We start from the raw sequence: 21,275 nt of genomic DNA on the forward strand, positions 1-21,275 counted from the left end.
TTTGAAAAATACATTTGACAAGACTGATATTGGATATAGTGCTTTCTGGCAAGATTCAAGGTAGTGGGTATGTGCATAATGAGGGTACAATGAAACATTAATGTGAGAAGGATGAAGTACATAAAAAAGCAGTATATGGCACAAATGAATCTATATAAAGTTTGGCAAAATCCATAGATAGGCATGGAAAAAGGCCTATTGGATATATGATTATAGGTAAGGTACAGGTGCTGTGATAACTTTGTAGAGGGACGAGTAGCTTTGGTCTAAAAATGAGACTGAAATGTGGATATTATGTTCCCATGATTAATTATTATCATAATGGATGGAGTACTAGTTACCAAAAAGGGACATAAATAAATGCAAAGTTAAGATAGGAAAAAGGAGCATTGAGTGCAAAATGGATGGTATTTGTAGATAAGTAGTAACAGTAGCGTGCTGATTGGGGATAGTGAGGAAAAGCTGTAGAAAACAGTGAAAGCTTGAAAGAGGACATAGAGTAAACGTCAACAAGAATAACGTTTTAAGAGTATTACCTTACAGGCTGTCATTGCTTAGAGATCCTGTTCCACATAAGGAGGAGCAATCTACAACCAATCGAGAGTGAATAGAAACCGAGGATGAAGCAATGAAATGACAGTATGGATAGTGGAAGAATGAAAATATTTGATTTGTATGATTTTGTAGGATATGAGGCGAAACAAAGATAGTAGCAGGATGTGTGGAAAATACGATGGATGCATAGAATTCGGTCATAATACATGGTAATAGGATTGGGGAGGCTGTTCCACTGGGTGGAATTGGGTGAAAACCCAAAAGATGATATTTAAAGTCAAAACAGATTGAACAACAAGATGCTGCAATCATCATTAAGTAATGCCTAAAGTGGACTAATTAAGGTGCACTGTAGGGACTAGCTCTCTAAGAGAGCAAAAGAATAGGAGGAAACATTTCATACAATATAGTTTTTTTAAATATTTCCACAGAAAGTGGATACAGTAAATTGATGTCCAAGGCAGAAAGAAAGTCCAACAATGCCTCCTCAATGTTGTTGAATCCTATCTCCACAGAAAGTAAACATAATTTATTAATTCGGTAGTTAAACATGAACTGTCTTCCTCTACTATATAGTTAGGATGTTTTCAGATGCACAGAAAAACTCTGATTATTACACCATTTTGGGGTGCTATTTTAGATGCCTGTAGGATTAACTGTGTATAATAAAATGCAACTTTATGTTTTGAAAGGGTTCTGCTCGGTGCTAAAGGGACACGAAAAAGACTCTTGAGTAATACCTACAGCCAACCTTGATTGTGGTAACCTTCCTATGGGGCCATTCCCTATGACAATGATGAGCCAGGGCTCAACAAATGAAACTACCAACCGTCCCCAAAAGTTCCTGATGATATTGTAGAGTGCAGGTGTTGTGTGTGACGGGAGCTGAAGGATCACACTCTTCTTTTTCTTCTAGTCGACTTTCTTTGTCTGAATTTACAAGTTTCCCTGCCTTCAAGAAAAGATTCCTCTGTTAGTTACCTTTTAATCTTGGTTCCTTTTGAAGAAACTTGGTTAGCTGGGATCTTTCATAATCCAAAAAGTAGGGTAAATTATACATTACTGTATAGATTTATTATGAAAAACATGAGAAAATAGTCTATCATCATTAACAAAATAAATCAAATAAAAGGCACATACTACCACCATATAAATCATACATGGCTAACAAAAAGTAGTAAACCTACGAGTTTGTTTTGTGAAAAAATAAAAGAATTTCATTTTAGGTAAAAATATGTACATATGTGACATACTTAGTGAAATATTATATAAATATATCACTGAAAAAAATTCTATGAACATTAACTTTTCATGTAAATTTCATCACAGTAGATACTACTCTAACACCTATTTATCACAGATAAAAAAAACAAGGACAATACCAATAAGGCATATTCATTTTCATAAGACATTTTGTATGAAAACACTCCAAGTACAAACTTTAAACTGGCATTTAGGAGCTACTACGGCCAACTTTAGAAAATACTAAACATATCTCCCAGCGTTTCCGACTTGAAAAAATTGTGGTATTTGTAGTATGAGGTCCTTCGGTGTACGTCTATCAATTCCTGATAATAATGAACACAAATCCACGTAATCTAAGCTGAATTTTGGGTTAGGCTTCGATGGGCGTAGTGCTTGGCATAAGAACTCCTGAAGAGAGATAAATAGTATATAAAGACAATATTCAATTTTAAACTGAAATTATGTGATACAAAAAGTTGTATGCCATTTATAATAAACAATTTTCTTAGATGGAGCACTAATAAGCAATTATTTTTCAAACATTTTCTTAATTTGGACATTATTTGCAATAATCTCTTAATTTTTCTCAACTAGAAAACAATTTTGCAATTATTCTTCATACTTTACTTATAGAGGATGCTAATTTGTAAATATTTTTCATAAAAAAGATTTTATTACTGTTATTCTATCGTTGCTCCATTTGATTATTCAACTGTATAAGGAATACACCAAAAGGATAGTTCTTAAACTGATTTAAATGTTTATGCTAATCAATCAATTAGAGCATCTAAAACAAATGTAAAAGGGCTAATAATTTTTTTCTAAATATCTGTAACACAAAATCCATTTCAGTACTAATGTCGTACAGCAGTCAGCCCTCGCTCATCGCGGGGGTTAGGTAACAGAGACAGGCACGAAAAAGCGAGAAATCCCGAATAATTGCTGCCCTAGGGTGGCATAACTCCTAACCCTATAAACTCAATGACCATTGCCTTCCTGAGATCGATTAACACTTAAAGTACTGCCTATTATTGTTTTTACTGGGTTTCTGTCACAGTACATGTGAAATCATTTTTAATTAAATCATGATATTTCAGCAAGTGTACAATATATGTGTACACAGGTACTGGACAAGGTAAGGCTACGGTACAATACAGTACGTGACAATACAGTAGTCATTGAGACACATAACAAAACACTTGTTCCTATCTAATATACCACTCGCTGATACTGAAATATATGTACAGTATGAACTATCACTACAGTACAGCTTAACTGTATGTACAGTACTGTAAATGTTTGCTGTATACTGTACGTTCGGAAGACTCGCACCGTTTGACAACTCACCGCACACGTAGCTTACATTTACATATTGTAGAGTACAGTACGTACAGTAGTTAATAAACAATACTATACATTAATGTACTGTACTGTACAGTATGCATACAATGATATTGCATTTAAGATTAACTAAGCATACATACTTTATAAAAAGACCTCTAACCATTTTCTTATGAAGTTCTACTCAGCAGTCTTGTAGTATGATGCAATTCCTGATGCGTCATCTCTTGCGCATTATTGTACTGTAGGGATTCACACATCTACAGTACATTACCCCACAAATATAAACAATGTCCAGGAGTATGTAATACTGTATACACACGCAAGAAGAGACAATGCAACACAGAGGCCAAGTCAGCGAGAGAGGAGTTGTACTGGGCAGAGAGGGAAAAGCTGAGTGAAAAGGAGCGCGGGACGTTTGAAATGGTCTCACCACAAGAGTACTCGCAAAGCTGCGAGTATGTGATATTTTAGTTAATAGGCTATATGGTTCTCTGTGTTGTGAACGAACGAAATAACGAAGAAAGATACTGCGAAAGGTAAGGGCTGACAATACTATAAATCCTGCCTTTTTGGGATTATAGCTAACTTACAAAAATTAATTTTAAAAAAGTAATTTGGGCTCTTCCTAGACATATAAAACATGAGTCCTTTAAAATAGGGGATGTCTTCAGCGGTTGAAACGTCCATTGAAATTGTTAATGAGCTAGTTAACACCAGGTGAAGAGCACAGACTAATAACACTGCCCACTTTCCTTTCAAAGACTCTTCACTCTTGACCTTAGGCTCAGAACTAGAATAAATACACATTACTGTTAGTTTTAAAATTCATCTGCTTCTACTTACATACAAGTAGTTTTCTTCCCTGAAATATACCAATCTCCTTGTTCCCATATAGGAGTGAGGAAGAGGACTCAGCTCATCATAAGGACGAGTAGGCTGCTAAGGCCTGGTCTGTACCGAGTTAAGTACCTGGTAATCAGTCAATGAAGGAGTTTCTTTCGCCCGAAGGGGAGATGCAGTCAAGAATGAAATACTCATTGTATGATGACCAAAGGATTTGGTATTCATTCCACCATCCTACCCTTCATTAAAGGAGGATGGGGTATAACCACTTCTTACACATCTAATCTAACAAGGATGTTCAAAAGCGTAGATTTCCAGCATCAATGTCAGATGCAGTGTGCAATGGTACAACTGCTTCATTTTCGAGAGAGGGGAAGGAAAGAAGTAGAAGAGGAAATCATTCAACATTTCACTCACTCACATAGTCAAGATAACATACAATAGACAAAAAGCTTTTTATCCCATGAGAGAGGTAGGCTGGGGCTACACAACTACTTGAGCAGTGTGACGAGCCGAGAGAGGGTTGTGAACTCAAAGGCAGGATGCAATCAACTGAGTTATATTGTTATAGAACACACTCCTTTATATACAAAACCTCAAGGCAACAGGACATAACAAGTTAACAAGACAGACAATGTTACAGAGGAAACAGCAGACATGAATTTTCATGTTCGTTTAGTGCGAGGGAAGAGCGAAGATACAAGCATAATATATGCAAAAGGAATTATGTACAATTGTGTGACACACGGTTGGTACAGCAGCCACCTCAGGACCGAGAACAAAAGTGTCTGAGAACCTGTTTGTATACTTCCTTAAATAGAATTTCGAGAAGGTTGTTTGGCACTTCCAAACTCCTGCCTTCATCCCCTGGCTGAATACCAGATTCTTTCTGAAGGCCAAGGTGGGACCAACACCCTTGAATTCATGAGCTCTTGTTCAAGCTGGTACCTCAGAAAGCTAGAAAGTTCCGCCAGTGGTAAAGAAGAGTCGTCGATACTAAGGCTTGAGATATCAAGTAACGTCCTAATCTAGGACTTAAAACACACTTTATGACATGAAAACAGCTAAGACTAAAACAAAAACATAGAGGGCATAAGTATTTCATAGAATCATACTAAATCATGAAAAGAAAATACAGGAATACAATTCATTACCTTGATGGAACTTGCATCATATACATTGTGTGGCTATGATGAGACTGTTGAAACCTAAGGACCTACTGTATACTTCTTGAATGAAGAACATACGTAAGAATATTATTCCCAGTGGATATATAAAATACAGTAAACAGTGTATGAGATATGACCAAAGCACATCAAACCTACATATCGTTAAATGAAACAAGATTACTTGTGTTCACACTTTGCTTTCCTTTTAAGATGTTCTGTGGAGCTCAACACAATTCAGTAGTCCTAAGATTATTAGAAATATTTTTCTTAATCTTTTGTCTGGATAGCTAAGGACTTCATCCTTAAGCCTTATACTTTTCAGCAGCAAAATCAATTGACTATAATCTTTACTTTACTTTTATTTACTTTTCTTGAGGGAGATTGAAGATAGAGAATTCTGCTGTGAGGATTTAAGCTATTGCTTGTAGGTTGTATCAGAATACCAAAGTAACATCCTTGATTATTATTTTATTCATAGATCCCCATAACTTTTTTCTATCATTTCCTAATGTGAAGATTGCGATTAAAGGGATGAGGTTAGAGAACATAAATGCAATGCATGTCTTGTTAGCAATCCACTTCAAAGATTAAGCATTGAAAAGTTAGCATGTTTTATTTGAAAACTTAAAAGTTGGATCCAGAATTTTCCTATCAGACCTCAACTCTTAAATCTTGGAATACTGTAATTGATGAATCAAAACATTGTGCTCTGCTATATACCAAAAGGATATCCTATATAGAAACTGCATGGAAGTTCTAGCCTGACATCAAAATATGCAAGGTCAGATGATAAGTTACATGAACTGGTTATCTTTGAGAAACGACACTAATTTCTATGCGTAAATGCAACTACTGCTTTGCTAAGTCCCAGCAGTCTTTTGCTTGGGTTTCTTTTAGATTAACTCCCATAGACATGTTAGCAAAAACTGGTACACAGGAAGTAAAGATCATAAAACAGAATGTTCATGCATTTACTTCCTTAACTAAAGTATCTTTGCTAATCAACCAACACCAGCCTTTGCAGCTGGCTAGCCCCTTCATCTGAAAACCATGGAACAAATAGGTTGTAACAAGAGAATTAAAAAAAAAAAAAAAAAAAAAAAACCTAGTGTATCAGGTCTCAAGATGCCTTGAGAAGTTTTTTGAACGAATTATGTCTACAGGGACTTCAAAATATCAAGCTTGCTAAGTGACAAACAAAATCTTATCATTATCATTACAGGTCAAATTATCCGGAATGATAAAGAGAAGAGAGTCTGGAATAGGCAAAGGGTACTTAAAATGGTCTCATCTACATAATGACCAAATAACGGATTTTGAGCGAAGCGAAAAATCTATTTTTGGGTGAGATAGCAATGACGTCCTGATGGAAGGTTCCTTCAGTAGCTTCCTAAGGGTATATATGACTACAGTAGATATTCCCAGAGAATTAACTAAAGGTTTCACAGAATTCTAACTTCTGGCAAAAAGAATGTACAATCTGTTTAAATTAGCATACCATATCCATCCAAAAAAAATGCAGACTTAAAATAGATCCCAAGCATTTGAAATTCTCTGATTTAAATCTATACATTATCTATTTTCTATGTATACCTTATCTGCTCTATGCTTGCTGACACTATAACCTTGGTTTTACCTATGTTTACTCTCATACTACACAATTCAAGAGTCTTCCCAGCCACTCATCTGTGCAATTCTTCTTCAGTCTCAGCTGTAATTACCAGATCATCTCCATATAATAATTCCCTTAGATTTTCCATCTTTAATTCCTTAACTTAGTACAGCCATGGACAACACAAACAGAAAGAGGCTAATTGCTGATCCTTGATGTAAATCAACTCTAACTTCAAACGTTACTCTTATGCCACAAGCTGTTATTACTGCTATTCTTGTTCCTTTATAAAATATTTCAACAAATATAACAACATTTTCAAACACTTTCCCCTTTCCTCAAACAATAAAACACTACCTCCCTTGGTATGTCATTAAAAGCATTCTTTAGGTCGCAAATTACACAGTAGAACTATCAATTACTTTCCAACCTCTTTTCCTGTTACAATCTTATTACAAAAACATGACCAACTGTACCTATCCCTCCTATGAAACTGTACTGCTGTTCTTCAATCATCACTACTGCTCATAATTTCTCCTCTGGTCTTCTTTCTAAATACTTCAACAGTGTTCTGTTAGTTTAATTCAACAACAATTACTCTACACCACGATGGAAAAAAACATATAATTCACATCAAATGGTATTTACACTGTTAAAGCATTGTTGGACTTTCAGGAAAAATATGTGTCAACTGTGAATGAGCATATGACTTTTTCACTCCTGGTGTGAAGTGCATGACCCTAGTAAATAATGGGGGTAAATAAAGCATGATTCATTACTTCATCAATTACTACCAGTATAAATTACCTGGAAACAAAAAAGGCAAATACATGTATAATTCCATCATCATAAGTGAATAAAAATAACTTACCAGTGTGCGTAGCTCATCAGTAAAAGACACGTGAGGCATTTGTTAATATTCTTGCAAGTGGTTTTCAGTGGATGGTTTTTTACCCTGCCAGGCTAACTTTGCAACGTATTCCACTTGTATCCCATCAATTATGGTGTTGATAGTTTCTAATTTGCAATACCAAACTGAATGATTCAAAGGTACATCCCTTGATTGAGCAACATGCTCTGAGAGCGACTTATTTTCAATATAGCCGTTGGAGAGGTGTAAAGCAGCAATACCCTTTTGTAAATTTTTGGATTTGCCTGTAATCTTCAGGAACACATAATGCTTTGTTCGTGCATAGTACATACATGTTACGGCATCAAATACCTTCTTTTTAGCATCTCCCTCAGATTCTTGGTCAACGCGAGACCGAGTAAAAATTTTCACCCGCGATCTCCTTGTTGGGTCAGGTACCCCTCGGTTCTCAAATTTGACAATACTTTCATGATTAATGGCTTTAATTTCTTTCTTTGAATTGGTATCAACTGGCACTGGCTTTTTACCCTGCCAGGCTAATTTTGCAATGTACTCCACTTGTATTCCATCAATTATGGCATCAATAGCTTCTAATTTGCAATACCAAATTGAATGTTTTAAAGGTACATTCCCTGATTGAGCAACATGCTCTGAGAGTGACTTATTTTCAATGTAGGCATTGGAGAGGTGTAAAGCAGCAATCCCCGTTTGTAAATTTTTGGATCTGCCGGTAATGTTCAGGAATACATAGTGCTTTGTCCGTTTGAAGTAGGTGCCTGTTACAGCCTCAAATACCTTATTCTTAACATATCCATGTGATTTTTGATCAATGGGAGACCGATTATAAATTTCTACCTGTGATGTCCCAGCTGAGTCAGGTCCCCCTTGGTTCTCAAATTTGGCACTACTTTCATGATTAATGACTTTAATGTCTTTCTCTGAATTGGTATCAATTGGCACTGGTTTTCTACCCTGCCACGCTAATCTTGCAACGTACTCCACTTGTATCCCATCAAGTACAGTGTTGATAGCTTCTAATCTGCAATACCAAAGTGAATGATCTAATGGTACAACTCCTGAGTGAGCAAAATGTTCTGAAAGAGACTTATCCTCAACATAGCCGTTGGAGAGGTGTAAAGCAGCAATGCTGTTTTGTAAATCTTTGGATTTGCTTTTGATGTTTAGGAACACATATTCATTCGTCATTGTGTAGTAGGTACATGAAACATTATCGTATATCTTATTCTCCGCATCTCCACCAGATTCTGGACCACTGGGAGACCGAGTGTAATTTGTCACCTGTGTCTTTGTTGGGACAGGTTCCCCTTGGTCCTGTGTCTTTGTTGCGACAGGTTCCCCTTGGTCCTGTGTCTTTGTTGGGACAGGTTCCCCTTGGTCCTCAAATTTGGCACTACTTTCATGATTAATGACTTTAATGTCTTTCTCTGAATTGGTATCAATTGGCACTGGTTTTTTACCCTGCCACGCTAATTTTGCAACATACTCGACTTGTATCCCATCAAGTACGGTGTTGATAGCTTCTAATCTGCAATACCAAAGTGAATGATCTAATGGTACACCTCCTGAGTGAGCAAAATGCTCTGAAAGCGACTTATCCTCAACATAGCCGTTGGAGAGGTGTAAAGCAGCAATACCCTTTTGTAAATCTTTGGATTTGCTTTTGATGTTTAGGAACACATATTCATTCGTCATTGTGTAGTAGGTACATGATACATTATCGTATATCTTATTCTCCGCATCTCCACCAGATTCTTGACCACTGGGAGACCGAGTGTAATTTGTCACCTGTGTCTTTGTTGGGACAGGTTCCCCTTGGTCCTCAAATTTGACACTACTTTTACAATTATTGGCTTCAACTTCTTTCTTTGAAATGGTATTAATTGGCACTGGTTTCTTACCCTGCCACGCTAACTTTGCAATGTACTCCACTTGTATCCCATCAATTATGGTGTTAATAGTTTCTAATCTGCAATACCAAATTGAATGATTTAAAGGAACATCCACTGATTGAACAACATACTCTGAGAGAGACTTATTCTCAATGTAACTGTTGGAGAGGTGTACAGCAGCAATGCCCTTTTGTAAATGTTTGGAGTTGCCTTTAATGTTCAGGAACAAATAATCCTTTGTCCTTGAGTGGTAGGTGCCTGATACACCATCATATACCTCATTTTTCACACGTCCTTTTGATTCTTGGCTAATGTGAGACTCGGCGTAATTATTCACTTGTGATATGCTTGCAAGGTCAAGCGCTCCTTGATTCTGAAATTCGACACTGCTTTCACAACTAGCAGTTTCCATCACTGTGCAATACTTTACCAAATCAAAGGTTTTGTTTTGCTCTGGAAAATGTATTAACATTATGGTAAAAATGTTCAGTTCTTTACAGTATTCAATATGACCCATTGCAGTGGTTTGGCCTTCAAGATTCATACCAGGGAGCTCTTCTAATGAGATTTTTGCATGATATGAATAATCACGGAGTTCACAAATGAACTCGTAACAGTTATTAACTTTCTTTAATACTCCCGGAATGTCTACAAGTAGGTAAGAATATTCTGTTTCTTGTGTGAGAGCACCACTAGACAGTTTTTTGTAGACCTCTAATTTTTGCAACTTCTGCTCATCCTTAGGAGGAGATGAATCCACCCAGATACAATTACAATAATATTGAAGTGAACCTTTGCCTCCTCCTTGTATGACCTTATTAACTCTTGTATTGCCATTACTTGGGCAATTTTTTGACAGGTGAAAAATGTCTCCCGAGATACAGACATCAATTTCTTTGCTGTCGTAAACTGCCTCTGCATGGCTTATTCCTGAAGTTACAGAAAAATTTGTACAAGGTACAGAACAGCTACTAATATACAAGTAGGTGTGTTCTGGTGATAATGGAATTAATTGTGGTTTCTTATGTATCCACAAGATCACAGCCACAAATGACTTTTTATCTGGCGACAAAATGGCATCATATGTTACTTCAGAACCATCCTCTATTTCATCAACGGGGACAGCAGTAGATCCTCTCCAAACCACTTTGAATCCGCCTCTTACATGAACATAACGTGTGTGACTTACGCCTAATGATACCAATTCCTGTCTCTGACTAATTGTAGATATAATATATCTTTCATCTGAAACCCTGCACAATTTCCCTGACTGATTATAAAGACAATTATTCTCAATTATTTTGGATTTTTCCATTACATCTGTACTGTTATGACCAGAAATTAATGGTCCAACCCATTTGACGGACAGTTCACTCATCTCATTGGACTTTTCAACAGATAATTCAGGGACTTCAGCTAAATCTCTTTTTAAAATATCTTTGGAAACACAAGCCGAGGTTTCACAGGTAGTTTCAATTGTAGAAGACAAAGGTTTATTTTGATGAAACAATTGTGGATGGCTTGACTCTTCTATAACATTCAGTTCATCGCATGAACTATGATTGCTTAAATTTTTCTCTTCGCGTGGTTTTGCATTTGAGTTAACCATCATTTTATCCAAGGTATCTGGAAAGACATCAGTACTTCTGTGTAGAGAATCCTTTATTGCATTAGTAATAGCATCACCATGTTTTTCAAATTTTAATGGTGAATTACGTTTTGATTCTACAAATAATTCAGTATCCTTTATTGCATTAGTAAAAGCATCACCATGTTTTTCAAATGTTAATGGTGAATTACATTTCGATTCTACACATAATTCAGAATCCTTTATTGCATTGGTGAAAGCATCACCATGTTTTTCAAATTTTAATGGTGAATTACATTTCGATTCTACACATAATTCAGAATCCTTTATTGCATTGGTGAAAGCATCACCATGTTTTTCAAATTTTAATGGTGAATTACATTTCAATTCTACACATAATTCAGGTTTCAAAAATTCTAGCTCTTGTTTGGGTTCTACACCAACTATCTTATTCTTCGTTCTAACGCAATTCATTCCAAGTGTTTCTTGTGTTTCTCCATTGATTTTAGTATCAATTTCATCAATTGACTTTACTTTGTCATATGGTACTTTTGTTGCAGTAGAACTACTAACTCTTTCAAAATTAAAAGTTTCAGATGGTTTACCGAGTTCTGATGATATCTCACGACAGCCCAATGCTTTTGAATGATCAGTGCTTATGGTGGAGGAGCAGGCAGAGACCAATACATCTGAGGTCACGCAAACATCTTCAACCTGTCTCGTATTATGATTTTCCAATTCCAAACACTCATTCCCTATAAAAGGACCAAAATATGGTTCTGTAGTATTATGAAGCATATCCCCTTCAAATTGTTCTTTAGTACTATTATTTTCTATCTTATAAAAGGTTTCTGGTAGCTGACACTCTTTGAATTTCACGTTTGCACTTTCAACATAATTCCTGTTGAGGATATCAGCGAGTTCAGTAGCAAAACTTTTCACGGGCTTACTGTGTTCTTCAAAAGACATTTCGCTGTCTTCATACAAATGGGGATTAATCATTCCTACTATATCGCTTACTTTGTCCTCCAAATCATTCAAAGAAGGCATCTTTTTTTCTCTACCTACAACAGCAGAATTAGATCCCTGAAAAATAAAGAATAGATGAGATTTTGATGGAAATTAGGGCAAAAGTACTCTATAAAAAGTTTATATAAAAATGATTGCTCTACTGCTGTTTCAGCTACAAAAATCACTGCAAAATCATTCTAAAATTTTAGTTGTCTTTGCTCAATAAAACTCCATTAACCCTAACATGCCTTGTTTCATACCCTATCCAGGTGTATCTGTAGAAAGGAGTCTCATATGGGCATGACCAGGCATTATATGACCCTACACCCTCTCCTATAGTCAATTTCTTTTAGCGAGGCATATTTGCACCGAATCTCAGCGGTGCCCCTTTAGCTCGGAAAAGTTTCCTGATCGCTGATTGGTTGGACAAGATAATTCTAACCAATCAGCGATCAGGAAACTTTTCCGAGCTAAAAGGGCACCGTTGCGAGTCGGTGCAAATCTGCCTCGCTAAAAGAAATGGACTATAGTTGGTTATGAAAATATTGTAAGAAAACAGCATGGGTTTGTGATAAATATTATATGGTTACAAACCCATTTTCTTCACAGCCATATTCAACATAAGATGCCTGAATCCAAATAAAATTGAAGTTGAGTGAAGATTCCTCTTCCAATAGTATAGAATTGGAGTTAGGAATTGATTTACCTCTTCAGAGGCCAGTCTTAAAATACAGAAAGGCCATGTCAGATGTGAGATTGAAGATCTAGATACAGAAGGGTCAACTTCATACACTCGGATGATAAAACTATTTTTTACACCAAGCAAAGGAGAGGATCTATAAGCTTGAATAAAATACTTCTCATAACTGGATAAGATTACTATTGCAAATTGGTATGGAGGAAAGAAATTTTTGTAAAGCAGAGATCTTCACCAATGATGCTGAGCTACTCATTTTGTATAGAACATTAGTTTCTTCATAACAAGACCATCAATCCTCCCAATCATGGTACAAAATAATCAACAAACTCATAGTCCTGTTCAATAGACATTCTAGTGGTAAGAATACATCAATTGAAATTAGAACTATACTGTATACAACCTAAATGAATGCCTGCCCAGTGGAACAACTCTCACCAGGATGGACTGGGTAACCGTGAACAGAGGAAGGGTAAAAGTGGGGAGAACTGGAGATAACCACCAAAAATGGGGATTACCCATGTGGGGCAACACCCCAAGCAATAGAACACATCCTACGAAGGTATGTATCCACTGGGCCCTAGTTGCTCAGATCAAAGCCTCAGAGAGGCATATGACAACGCCCTCCTGTGGGTTCGACCTTGGGGTGGTAAGAAATGATGAGTAGTCGTTACTTTCTATCCTTGGGATCTTTCCAGATGAATGTCCACTTATAACTGTAAACGTATGTGTGTGGTGGTGGCAAAAAGATGAAATACCAAAGTTTGGCCACAGATAATCTTGACCAAGAATATATTTTCATGGACAAATATTAAACTAGGGTCAAATGGACAAGCTGTTGCACAATCTTTTCCAGTCCATATCCCCTTCTGTACCTTCAAGTATTGTGTATCTATTCAGCGCAGGTTCTTCACATGTGGCGAAGAACTGGAGCAGTAAATTTTAATCTTGATGACCATTATCAGACATTCCCAAAGAATCCCACCCCTCAGTCTTCTTAAAAGATGTAGTGACTAGGATTTAGATGTAAAGACAAATCTACACAAGTGATACTAATGATGCTCCAGCTTTTGAAGAACTGGCATCATCTGTCCATTTTATAAACAGTTCTCTCATATTTGAGACACTTGGTTTTACCTTTTCTTTCAATACTCCCTTTTCATGCAAAAAAATCCCCATTACTTTTATTTAATTCATATATAATATTCCCACAAATCTATTGTTTAGCTGAGGGAGCAACTCTTCATCTCAGGCTACCATGCAACACCTATTGAATAACACCTCATTTCACAATTACTATGAATTTCCCAGATTACATGACTGTATTTGGTTGCAGAGGCCACAAAATAATTCAATGAAACACTATAAGACATTAGTCAGGTGAGGAATTAGTTTAATTCCAATTAATGATGCATGAAGCACTCAAAATAGCAACATATCCCTGACAAAAGCTGATAAAGGCTGGATTGGTCATAAACACCCTTAATAAAAGAAGCCACAAATTACAATGCTTATGGGCAAAAAAAGATTTTAAATGATAAATTTGTTAGATACTGTATTGCTATATGCACTTGATGTACACATTGTCTCTCTCTTGAAGGTCATTCTTATCAATACTTACCACTAAACTAAAAAATTTCCCGTCTTTTAATAGACTTATACCTATTGAGATAATTTAGCAATTAATTGCAATAATAAATGAATTGTACAAGCTACAGAGTCTGTTTTTCAGTCTCGAAGTCAAAACTACTCCCTATTCTCTTGATATCGAAGTCAGTGGGGAGTAGGGTGGGCATGTACTGTACGGTATATGAACATCAGGAGGCTATAGAAATAACAAAGCTTATAATAAATTTTTTTTTTATTTCTATGAACCTCTCTTGATGCTCATATTGCTAACTCCCACACTTTTAAAATAATAAAATTAATTAGTCTAGATTATTGGTAACAAACCATTTCAAAATACTGTACTATACAATATAAATAAAATATTAAAATTTGAAATACCGGACTCCAGACTGTTTTCTAATTACTTGTCTATAAACCCTAAAACTATGTAACTTAAACTAGTTTTTAAATTGAGAATAGAAGTCAGGTAAACACAAATAAATGGTATTTCACCACATTACCAGCAGCTACTATAAGACCTAAAATCAAGTAATCTTGATAACCAAACATGACAAATTCGGAGATAATTTGTATTTTTCCTAACCATACAAACCTTAGCTATTTACACGGGGTATTACTTTCGGCGTAGCTGAAATGACGAGCCATTAGATTTTTAACGAGGGTTAACTACCCTCTCGCTAGCTAGCGAGTGGGTAGGGGAGAGGTAGCTAGCTACCCCTCCCCCCTCACACACCGGTGAACTGATTCACTTCGCTTAGAGGTAGGACTTGGCTTGGGGGACAGGGCTGGCGGGCAAATATGTGTAAATAGCTAAGGTTTGTATGGTTAGGAAAAATACAAATTATCTCCGAATTTGTCATTTGTTCCGTAACCGAAATACAAACCACGCTATTTACAAAGGGTGACTTACCCCTTAGGAAGAATGGAAAGTCCCAGCCTTACTGGCTTTGGTTTTGCCCGGGGGCTCAGAATCCGAGTGAGCAGCACTCGAGAAAAAGGGTCCCTGCACCTCGCAAGTTCCTTGCTCCGCAAGGAACGTGCGGCCTACATACGCTCGTGTGTGGAGGGACGAAGAGTGACTTGTCATTAGGAAGTTGACCTGAAGTCCCTTAGATGGAATTCTAGGCTAGGACGTTCCCAATACCACGTCGTCAGGGTATGGGGGACACGACAGTATTATCTTAATACTAGGAACACAAGGAAGCATGGTTTACCTGCAGAGGTTTGAGGTCAGCTATGCAGAGATCCCTGGATTCTGCTTTCCCCAAGAGAGGGGAGGATGAAGGAAGAAGTAAGGGCCAGACATACAGTACTTCTTTCATTCATGCAGTCTAAAACTGGGTAACAATGCCCTCAACCTTCTGCTACCTGTCCATTAAGGAGCCTGAGGTTTAGACCAGCTGTTGTGTAGCCACCACAGGGCCGATAGAAAACGTATCGAAGCTCCTGTGGGTCACGTCCTGCAGGTAGTGGGCTGTGAAGGTCGTTTGACGCTTCCAGACTCCAGCTTGTAGCACCTGCGTCACAGAGTAGTAACTCTTGAAGGCCAGGGACGTAGCAATGCCTCTGGCGTCGTGTGCCCTAAGGCAACGTGACGGAGGAGGGTCTGGATTCAGGGCGTGATGGATGAGCCTTCGAATCCAGGCTGAAAAGGTATTCTTGGTGACCCTCCTCTCCGTCCTTCCTGTGCTCCCAAACAGGGCTTGCACGTGAGGACGAACTCCAGCTGTTCTTAAGATAACACCTCCGACTCCTTACTGGGCATAGAAGGAGATGGTCTGGGTCATCTGTGACAGAACAGAGACTCGAAATCCTGAAGGAGTCGAACCGAGGGTCCGGGCTCCAAGATTTTGAGACTAGTAACCAACTCAGGGACGAACCTGAACGTTACCTCCCCCTCTTCTCTTGAATGGGCGACGACGTACGAGAGACCATGAAGATCGCTGGCACACTTAGCCGAGGCCAGAGCGAGCAGGAGCACCGTCTTCCAAGTCAGGTGACGATCAGAAGCCTGGCGTAATGGTTCGCAAGGAGGTCTCCTGAGAGCCCTAAGAACCCGAACCATGTTCCATGGAGGAGGTCTCACTTCTGACTGGGGCCAGGTAAGTTCGTAGCTCCGTATGAGCGAAGAAAGAACCAGCGAGGAGGAAATGTCTATTCCTTTCAGCCTGCAGGCTAGGCTTAAGGCTGAGCGATAGGCTTTCACCGCCGAGAGCAAAAGGCGCATTCCCTCCCGCAGGTATACAATAATTCCGCTATTGCTGGAAAAGTGGCATCAAGGGGAGAGATACCTCTCCCACGACACCAACCACAGAAGACTCTCCACTTCGCCTGGTAGACCCCTGCGGATGACTTTCGCAGGTGTCGAGACATCCGCTCCGCAACTTGTTGCGGAACGCCTCGTTCTGTGAGGGAATGCTGGATAGTCTCCAGGTGTGAAGCCGAAGCGATGCTACGGCTCTGTGGCAGATGTTGCAGTGTGGTTGCTTGAGTAGCTCGTGTCGTGGGGGAAACTCTCTCGGGAGTCCCGTCAGGGGATGCAGAAGGTCAGGGAACCACTCTGCATGATGCCGTAGCGGAGCTATCAGAGTCATCGACAGGTTGACCGATAGTCTGGTCTTGTTGAGCACTTTACTCACCAGACAGAACGGTGGGAAGGCGTAAACGTCGATGTTGTCCCACCGTTGAAGGAAGGCATCTTGCCAGAGCGCCTTGGGGTGTGGGACTGGGGAGTAGTACAGCGGCAGCTTGAAGTTCAAGGCTGTCGCGAACAGGACCACAAAGTCAGGACTTTGCTGGCTACTAGGGGTCCCCAAGACCACTCAGCACTCACTATCTGCGAGGCTCTGCTCAGACTGTCGGAGAGCACATTCCTTGCCCGGAATGAAGCGAGCCGATAGTGGTATTGAGTGGAAACGGTTCATCTCAGTACCTCTACTGCAAGATGGGAAAGCTGTTATGAAAAGGTACCTCTCTGCTTGTTGAAATAAGCCACTACCGTGGTGTTGTCGCTCACGGAGTGACCCGCCAGAGTTGTTGGAACTGTTGAAGGGCTAGATATACGGCCTTCGTTCCTAGCACACTGATGTGGAGGTACCTTCCTGATTCTGACCATAGGCCTAAGATCCTTTGGTTCAGAACGCGCTCCCCCCCCCCTTCTTTGCCGCGTCCGAGAACAGCATCAAATGCGGGGGAAGGACACGAAGATCCACTCCCTTTCAAAGGTTCCCGTAGGACAACCACCACTGTGGGTCCATTCGTTCCGCAGGTCCCAAGGGACCAGAGTGTCCGGGGAATCGTTGCCTTGATTCCACCGGGACTTGAGCCGCCGTTGCAGGGATCTCATCCTGAGGCGGCCGTTTGGAACTAGACGGGTCAGGGAGGAAAAGGTGACCTAGGAGACGTAACCAAGATTGGGTTGGAAGCTCTCCTCGTCTGAGGAAAGGTTCTGCGCCTCTCCTCAGCCTTGCTATCCTGTCGACTGATGGGAAGGCTTGTGGAGATTGGTGTCTAAAATCATGTCTAAATATCCCAGTTGTTGGGATGGAAGCAGAGAAGACTTCTCGAGATTTACCATGATCCCTAGATCTTGGCAAAGTCCCAGAGGCTTGCCTCGGTGTCGAAGAAGGGTCGATTCCGAGACTGGCGGGGTTAGCCAGTCATCCAGATAGCGAAGGGGACGGATGCCGATCCCGTGTGGCCACGAAGATATCAGGGTGAACATTCTGAACACCTGCGGTGCTGTGGAGAGATCGAAACACAGCACCTTGAACTGGAAGCCCTTGTTGTCTAGGCTGAATTCCAAGTACTTCCTGGAAGACGGATGGACCGGGATCTGGAAGTACCCGTCGTTCAGATCCAGTGTGCACCTGAAGACTTGTGGTCTCACTGCAAGTCTGAACGACTCTGCTGTTCCACGCTGAACGAAGTTTGTTCGACAAACTTGTTCAGAGCTGATGACGGGTCTCCAGCCTTCAGACGCCTTCTTTACAAGAAAAAGTTGAATGAAGAAGCCGGGGGGAGCCGTCAACGACCTTATGGAGAGCATCTTTCTAGAGCATGGTCTTGAATTCTGCCCAAAGGGCTAGCCCCTTTGCCGATCCAATGGCATAGGGGCTCAGCGACACTGGATTCGCTGTCAGGGGAGGAAGAGATGTTATGAACGGGACGCGATATCCTTGGCTGATCACGGAGATCGTGCAGGAATCGGCTCCGAGTTTCTGCCACCTGAACGCGCAACTTTAGGTATCCCCCCATTGGGGGCAGGGGGGTTGCCAATCCTAGTGTTTTCGGCCTCGGCCGCTCCCTCTAAGATTATTGTCTCCCCAGGAGGACTTCCTGTCCTTCTTGTCCCTGACAGGAGGGGGCTGCTGTTTAGATACCGTTGTCTATGCCGCCGGAGCCGGTTCCAATGTCCTAAGCCGCAAGGCTATTGATGTTGAGGTGCTGGAGGCTTGTAGGGTCCAGATGTAAGCGCCTTGGAGGGGCGAATCGAGATTCGATTCCCTCTACCTCTCAGCTGTCCGTCCCACGTCCTTGGGCTCAAACAAGCTCTTTCCAAGGATGGAAGAGTGTCTGAGCTTGCCGATATTCACGGTTGGGACTATCGAGAAGAACCTCTCGGTCACTGCATCTCAATGCTTCAATATCGAGTTTGCCCACAAGTTCGAAACTTGGTGAGCCGGGAATCGATGGTGCTCGTGCCCGGGAGGAGGAAAGTTTCCATGGTCTTCCTGGTGCTCTCCTTGGACAAGTCCTCGGAACAACAGGATGCCCAGAGATCCAAGCCAGACGACCAGCCTCGAAGTGGCCTGCATGGCACACTTTGCGGCCATCACCAGGCTCAAGATCTCCGAAGCCGAGAAAGTCGCCTGTCGGGCGGAGAGTTTCCTGAGAGAAATTTCCCTGGAAGCCGTTCCTCGGAATGGTGGAGGGGCAGAGCTAAACCAGGCTTCCCCATAATCTTGAAGTACTGTACCTCCTCTGCTGACGGCTGACAGACGGAGTGTCAGCGACCCCGCTGGAGGGGAGGGATCAGGTGATCCTGAGGAGTAGAGATGATGGGGCTTGCCTGAAAAGAAGGAGAAGAATGTAGCCCAGACCTTTCTGAAGCTTCTTCCTGCTCCTGCACATGCGCTGTTCTGCGTCTACGGGCGGAGATCGTGACGACAATGATCTGGAAGTACGCGCTCCAGGAGACTTGCCAGGTTGCCCGTGTTGCGAAACCCGACGGGAATCGCGGACGAAAACGCGCTGGCACTCGCGCGATGGAAAATAGTTGGTTTACGCGCGGGCGAACATGGGTGCGCGGTTGCAAGGGTGAGCACAGACGGCCGGGAGACCGATGGCGCGTTGACGAGCGATGGGTCGTAGGCGGGCGAAGGCGCATTGGCGAGTGATGGCGCATTGGCGAGCGATGGCGCGTTGGCGAGCGATGGCGCGTTGGCGAGCGATGGCGCGTTGGCGAGCGATGGCGCGTTGGCGAGCGATGGCGCGTTGGCGAGCGATGGCGCGTTGGCGAGCGATGGCGCGTTGCGACCGATCGCGAACAGGAGAGATAACGCGTGGGCGCGTAGGAGTCCTATGACGATTAAAGCGTGGGAGCGTTGGCGCGTTGAAAAACACTTGCGCGCAGGCGAAGAATCGCGCGGGCGCTTAGGAGATCGCTGGCGCGCAAGGAAAGCCCTGAGGTGCCTGTGAGCGCCCGTGCGCTAGCTTAGGCGCCTCCTGGCAGCGCGCTGTGATGCGAAAGCGTGCTGACGCGTTGGCGAACGCTGGAACAGGAACCGCGCGTGGGCGCGAATCTCCAGAAGGGCGCTGCAAGTCCAGAGGAACCTGTGAGCGCCTTTGCGCTAGCATAGGAACCTCTTGAACTGCACGCGACGAGGCAGGAACCGGGGAGATCGTAGGCGCGTAGTTGCGCGGGCAGACGACATCAGCGAGGGTGCAGAACCAGAGAGATCAACGGCGAGGAGGCGAAGGAATAATCTCCTTGCCTGCGCCCATATCCGGAGATCATGGGCGCATGGGCGAACGTTGGCATGCATTGCGCACATCAGGAAAGGGCGCGCAGACGTGCGCTGGCGAGCAGGCGATCTTGGGCGTTCAGGAGACCGTTGGTGCACGTGGCGCGTAGCCGCACAGAAGGTCTCAGAAGAGTTGGCGATCAGGAGATCTACGGCGAGACTCAGCTACAGGAGGTCGCTGAAGTGTTGATTCAGCAGAAGACTGGTCCACAGCAGGAGAGCATTTGCGAACTACAGTACAGTACTGGGAACGAGGTGCACAGGTAAAAACCTGGTACTAAAGGGACTTACTCACATTGTGAGATAAGCCCTTTGTCCCGAAGGGACCGGTGCCCGTTGGAAAACGGGGTGGAGTGGCGCCCACTGCGCTTCTGTGTCCAGGAACGGAGAAGGAAGACAAGAAGATCTGGTAGGTGTTGGAGATCGCGAACGATCTGCCGACAGGTCTAGCGAAGCAGCAGCAACGGTCTGTTCTCGTCGAGGAGGATCCTCTGCGGCTGAAGATGAAGACGACCACAGACAGGAGTACCATCAGTCCTCCGAAGAGGAGTCTCTGTTAGTGAACTCCCCCGAGGGGGAGAGACACTCGCAAGAGAGACCGTTGGACTCAGCTGCCCCCTCGAAGGATGTTCGGAGGGGGGAACTTAGCCTTCAGCAACATCAGCAACAACAGCGGGAGTCCTCCGAAGAGGAGTCTCTATGAGTGTCCTCTCTCGCGAACGAGAGAGGTGAACACTTCGTAGAAGAGACAAGAAGAACTGATGAAGGCACCCCT

The 21,275-nt window shown here is 41.7% G+C and overlaps 1 protein-coding gene across 2 annotated transcripts in view; it reads right to left on the bottom strand.

The window, feature by feature from the left end:
• Window positions 1-1,456: 1,456 nt before the first annotated feature.
• The window catches only part of LOC137620507 (uncharacterized), a 35,557-nt gene continuing 15,738 nt past the window's right edge, over window positions 1,457-21,275 (bottom strand). The window contains exons 3-5 of one of the 2 annotated variants that reach the window (XM_068350693.1): window positions 9,446-12,223; window positions 7,640-9,037; window positions 1,457-2,208 (exon numbers count right to left, since the gene is read on the bottom strand). In XM_068350693.1, the coding sequence (XP_068206794.1) occupies window positions 7,682-9,037; window positions 9,446-12,223 (4,134 nt within the window). In that variant the 3' untranslated portion in view covers window positions 1,457-2,208; window positions 7,640-7,681. Of the gene's footprint in view, window positions 2,209-7,639; window positions 12,224-21,275 lie in introns of both variants that reach the window. The other variant, XM_068350691.1, reaches the window with a different exon arrangement.

This window comes from Palaemon carinicauda, chromosome 27, assembly GCF_036898095.1.
Source record: "Palaemon carinicauda isolate YSFRI2023 chromosome 27, ASM3689809v2, whole genome shotgun sequence".
Classification (NCBI taxonomy): domain Eukaryota; kingdom Metazoa; phylum Arthropoda; class Malacostraca; order Decapoda; family Palaemonidae; genus Palaemon; species Palaemon carinicauda.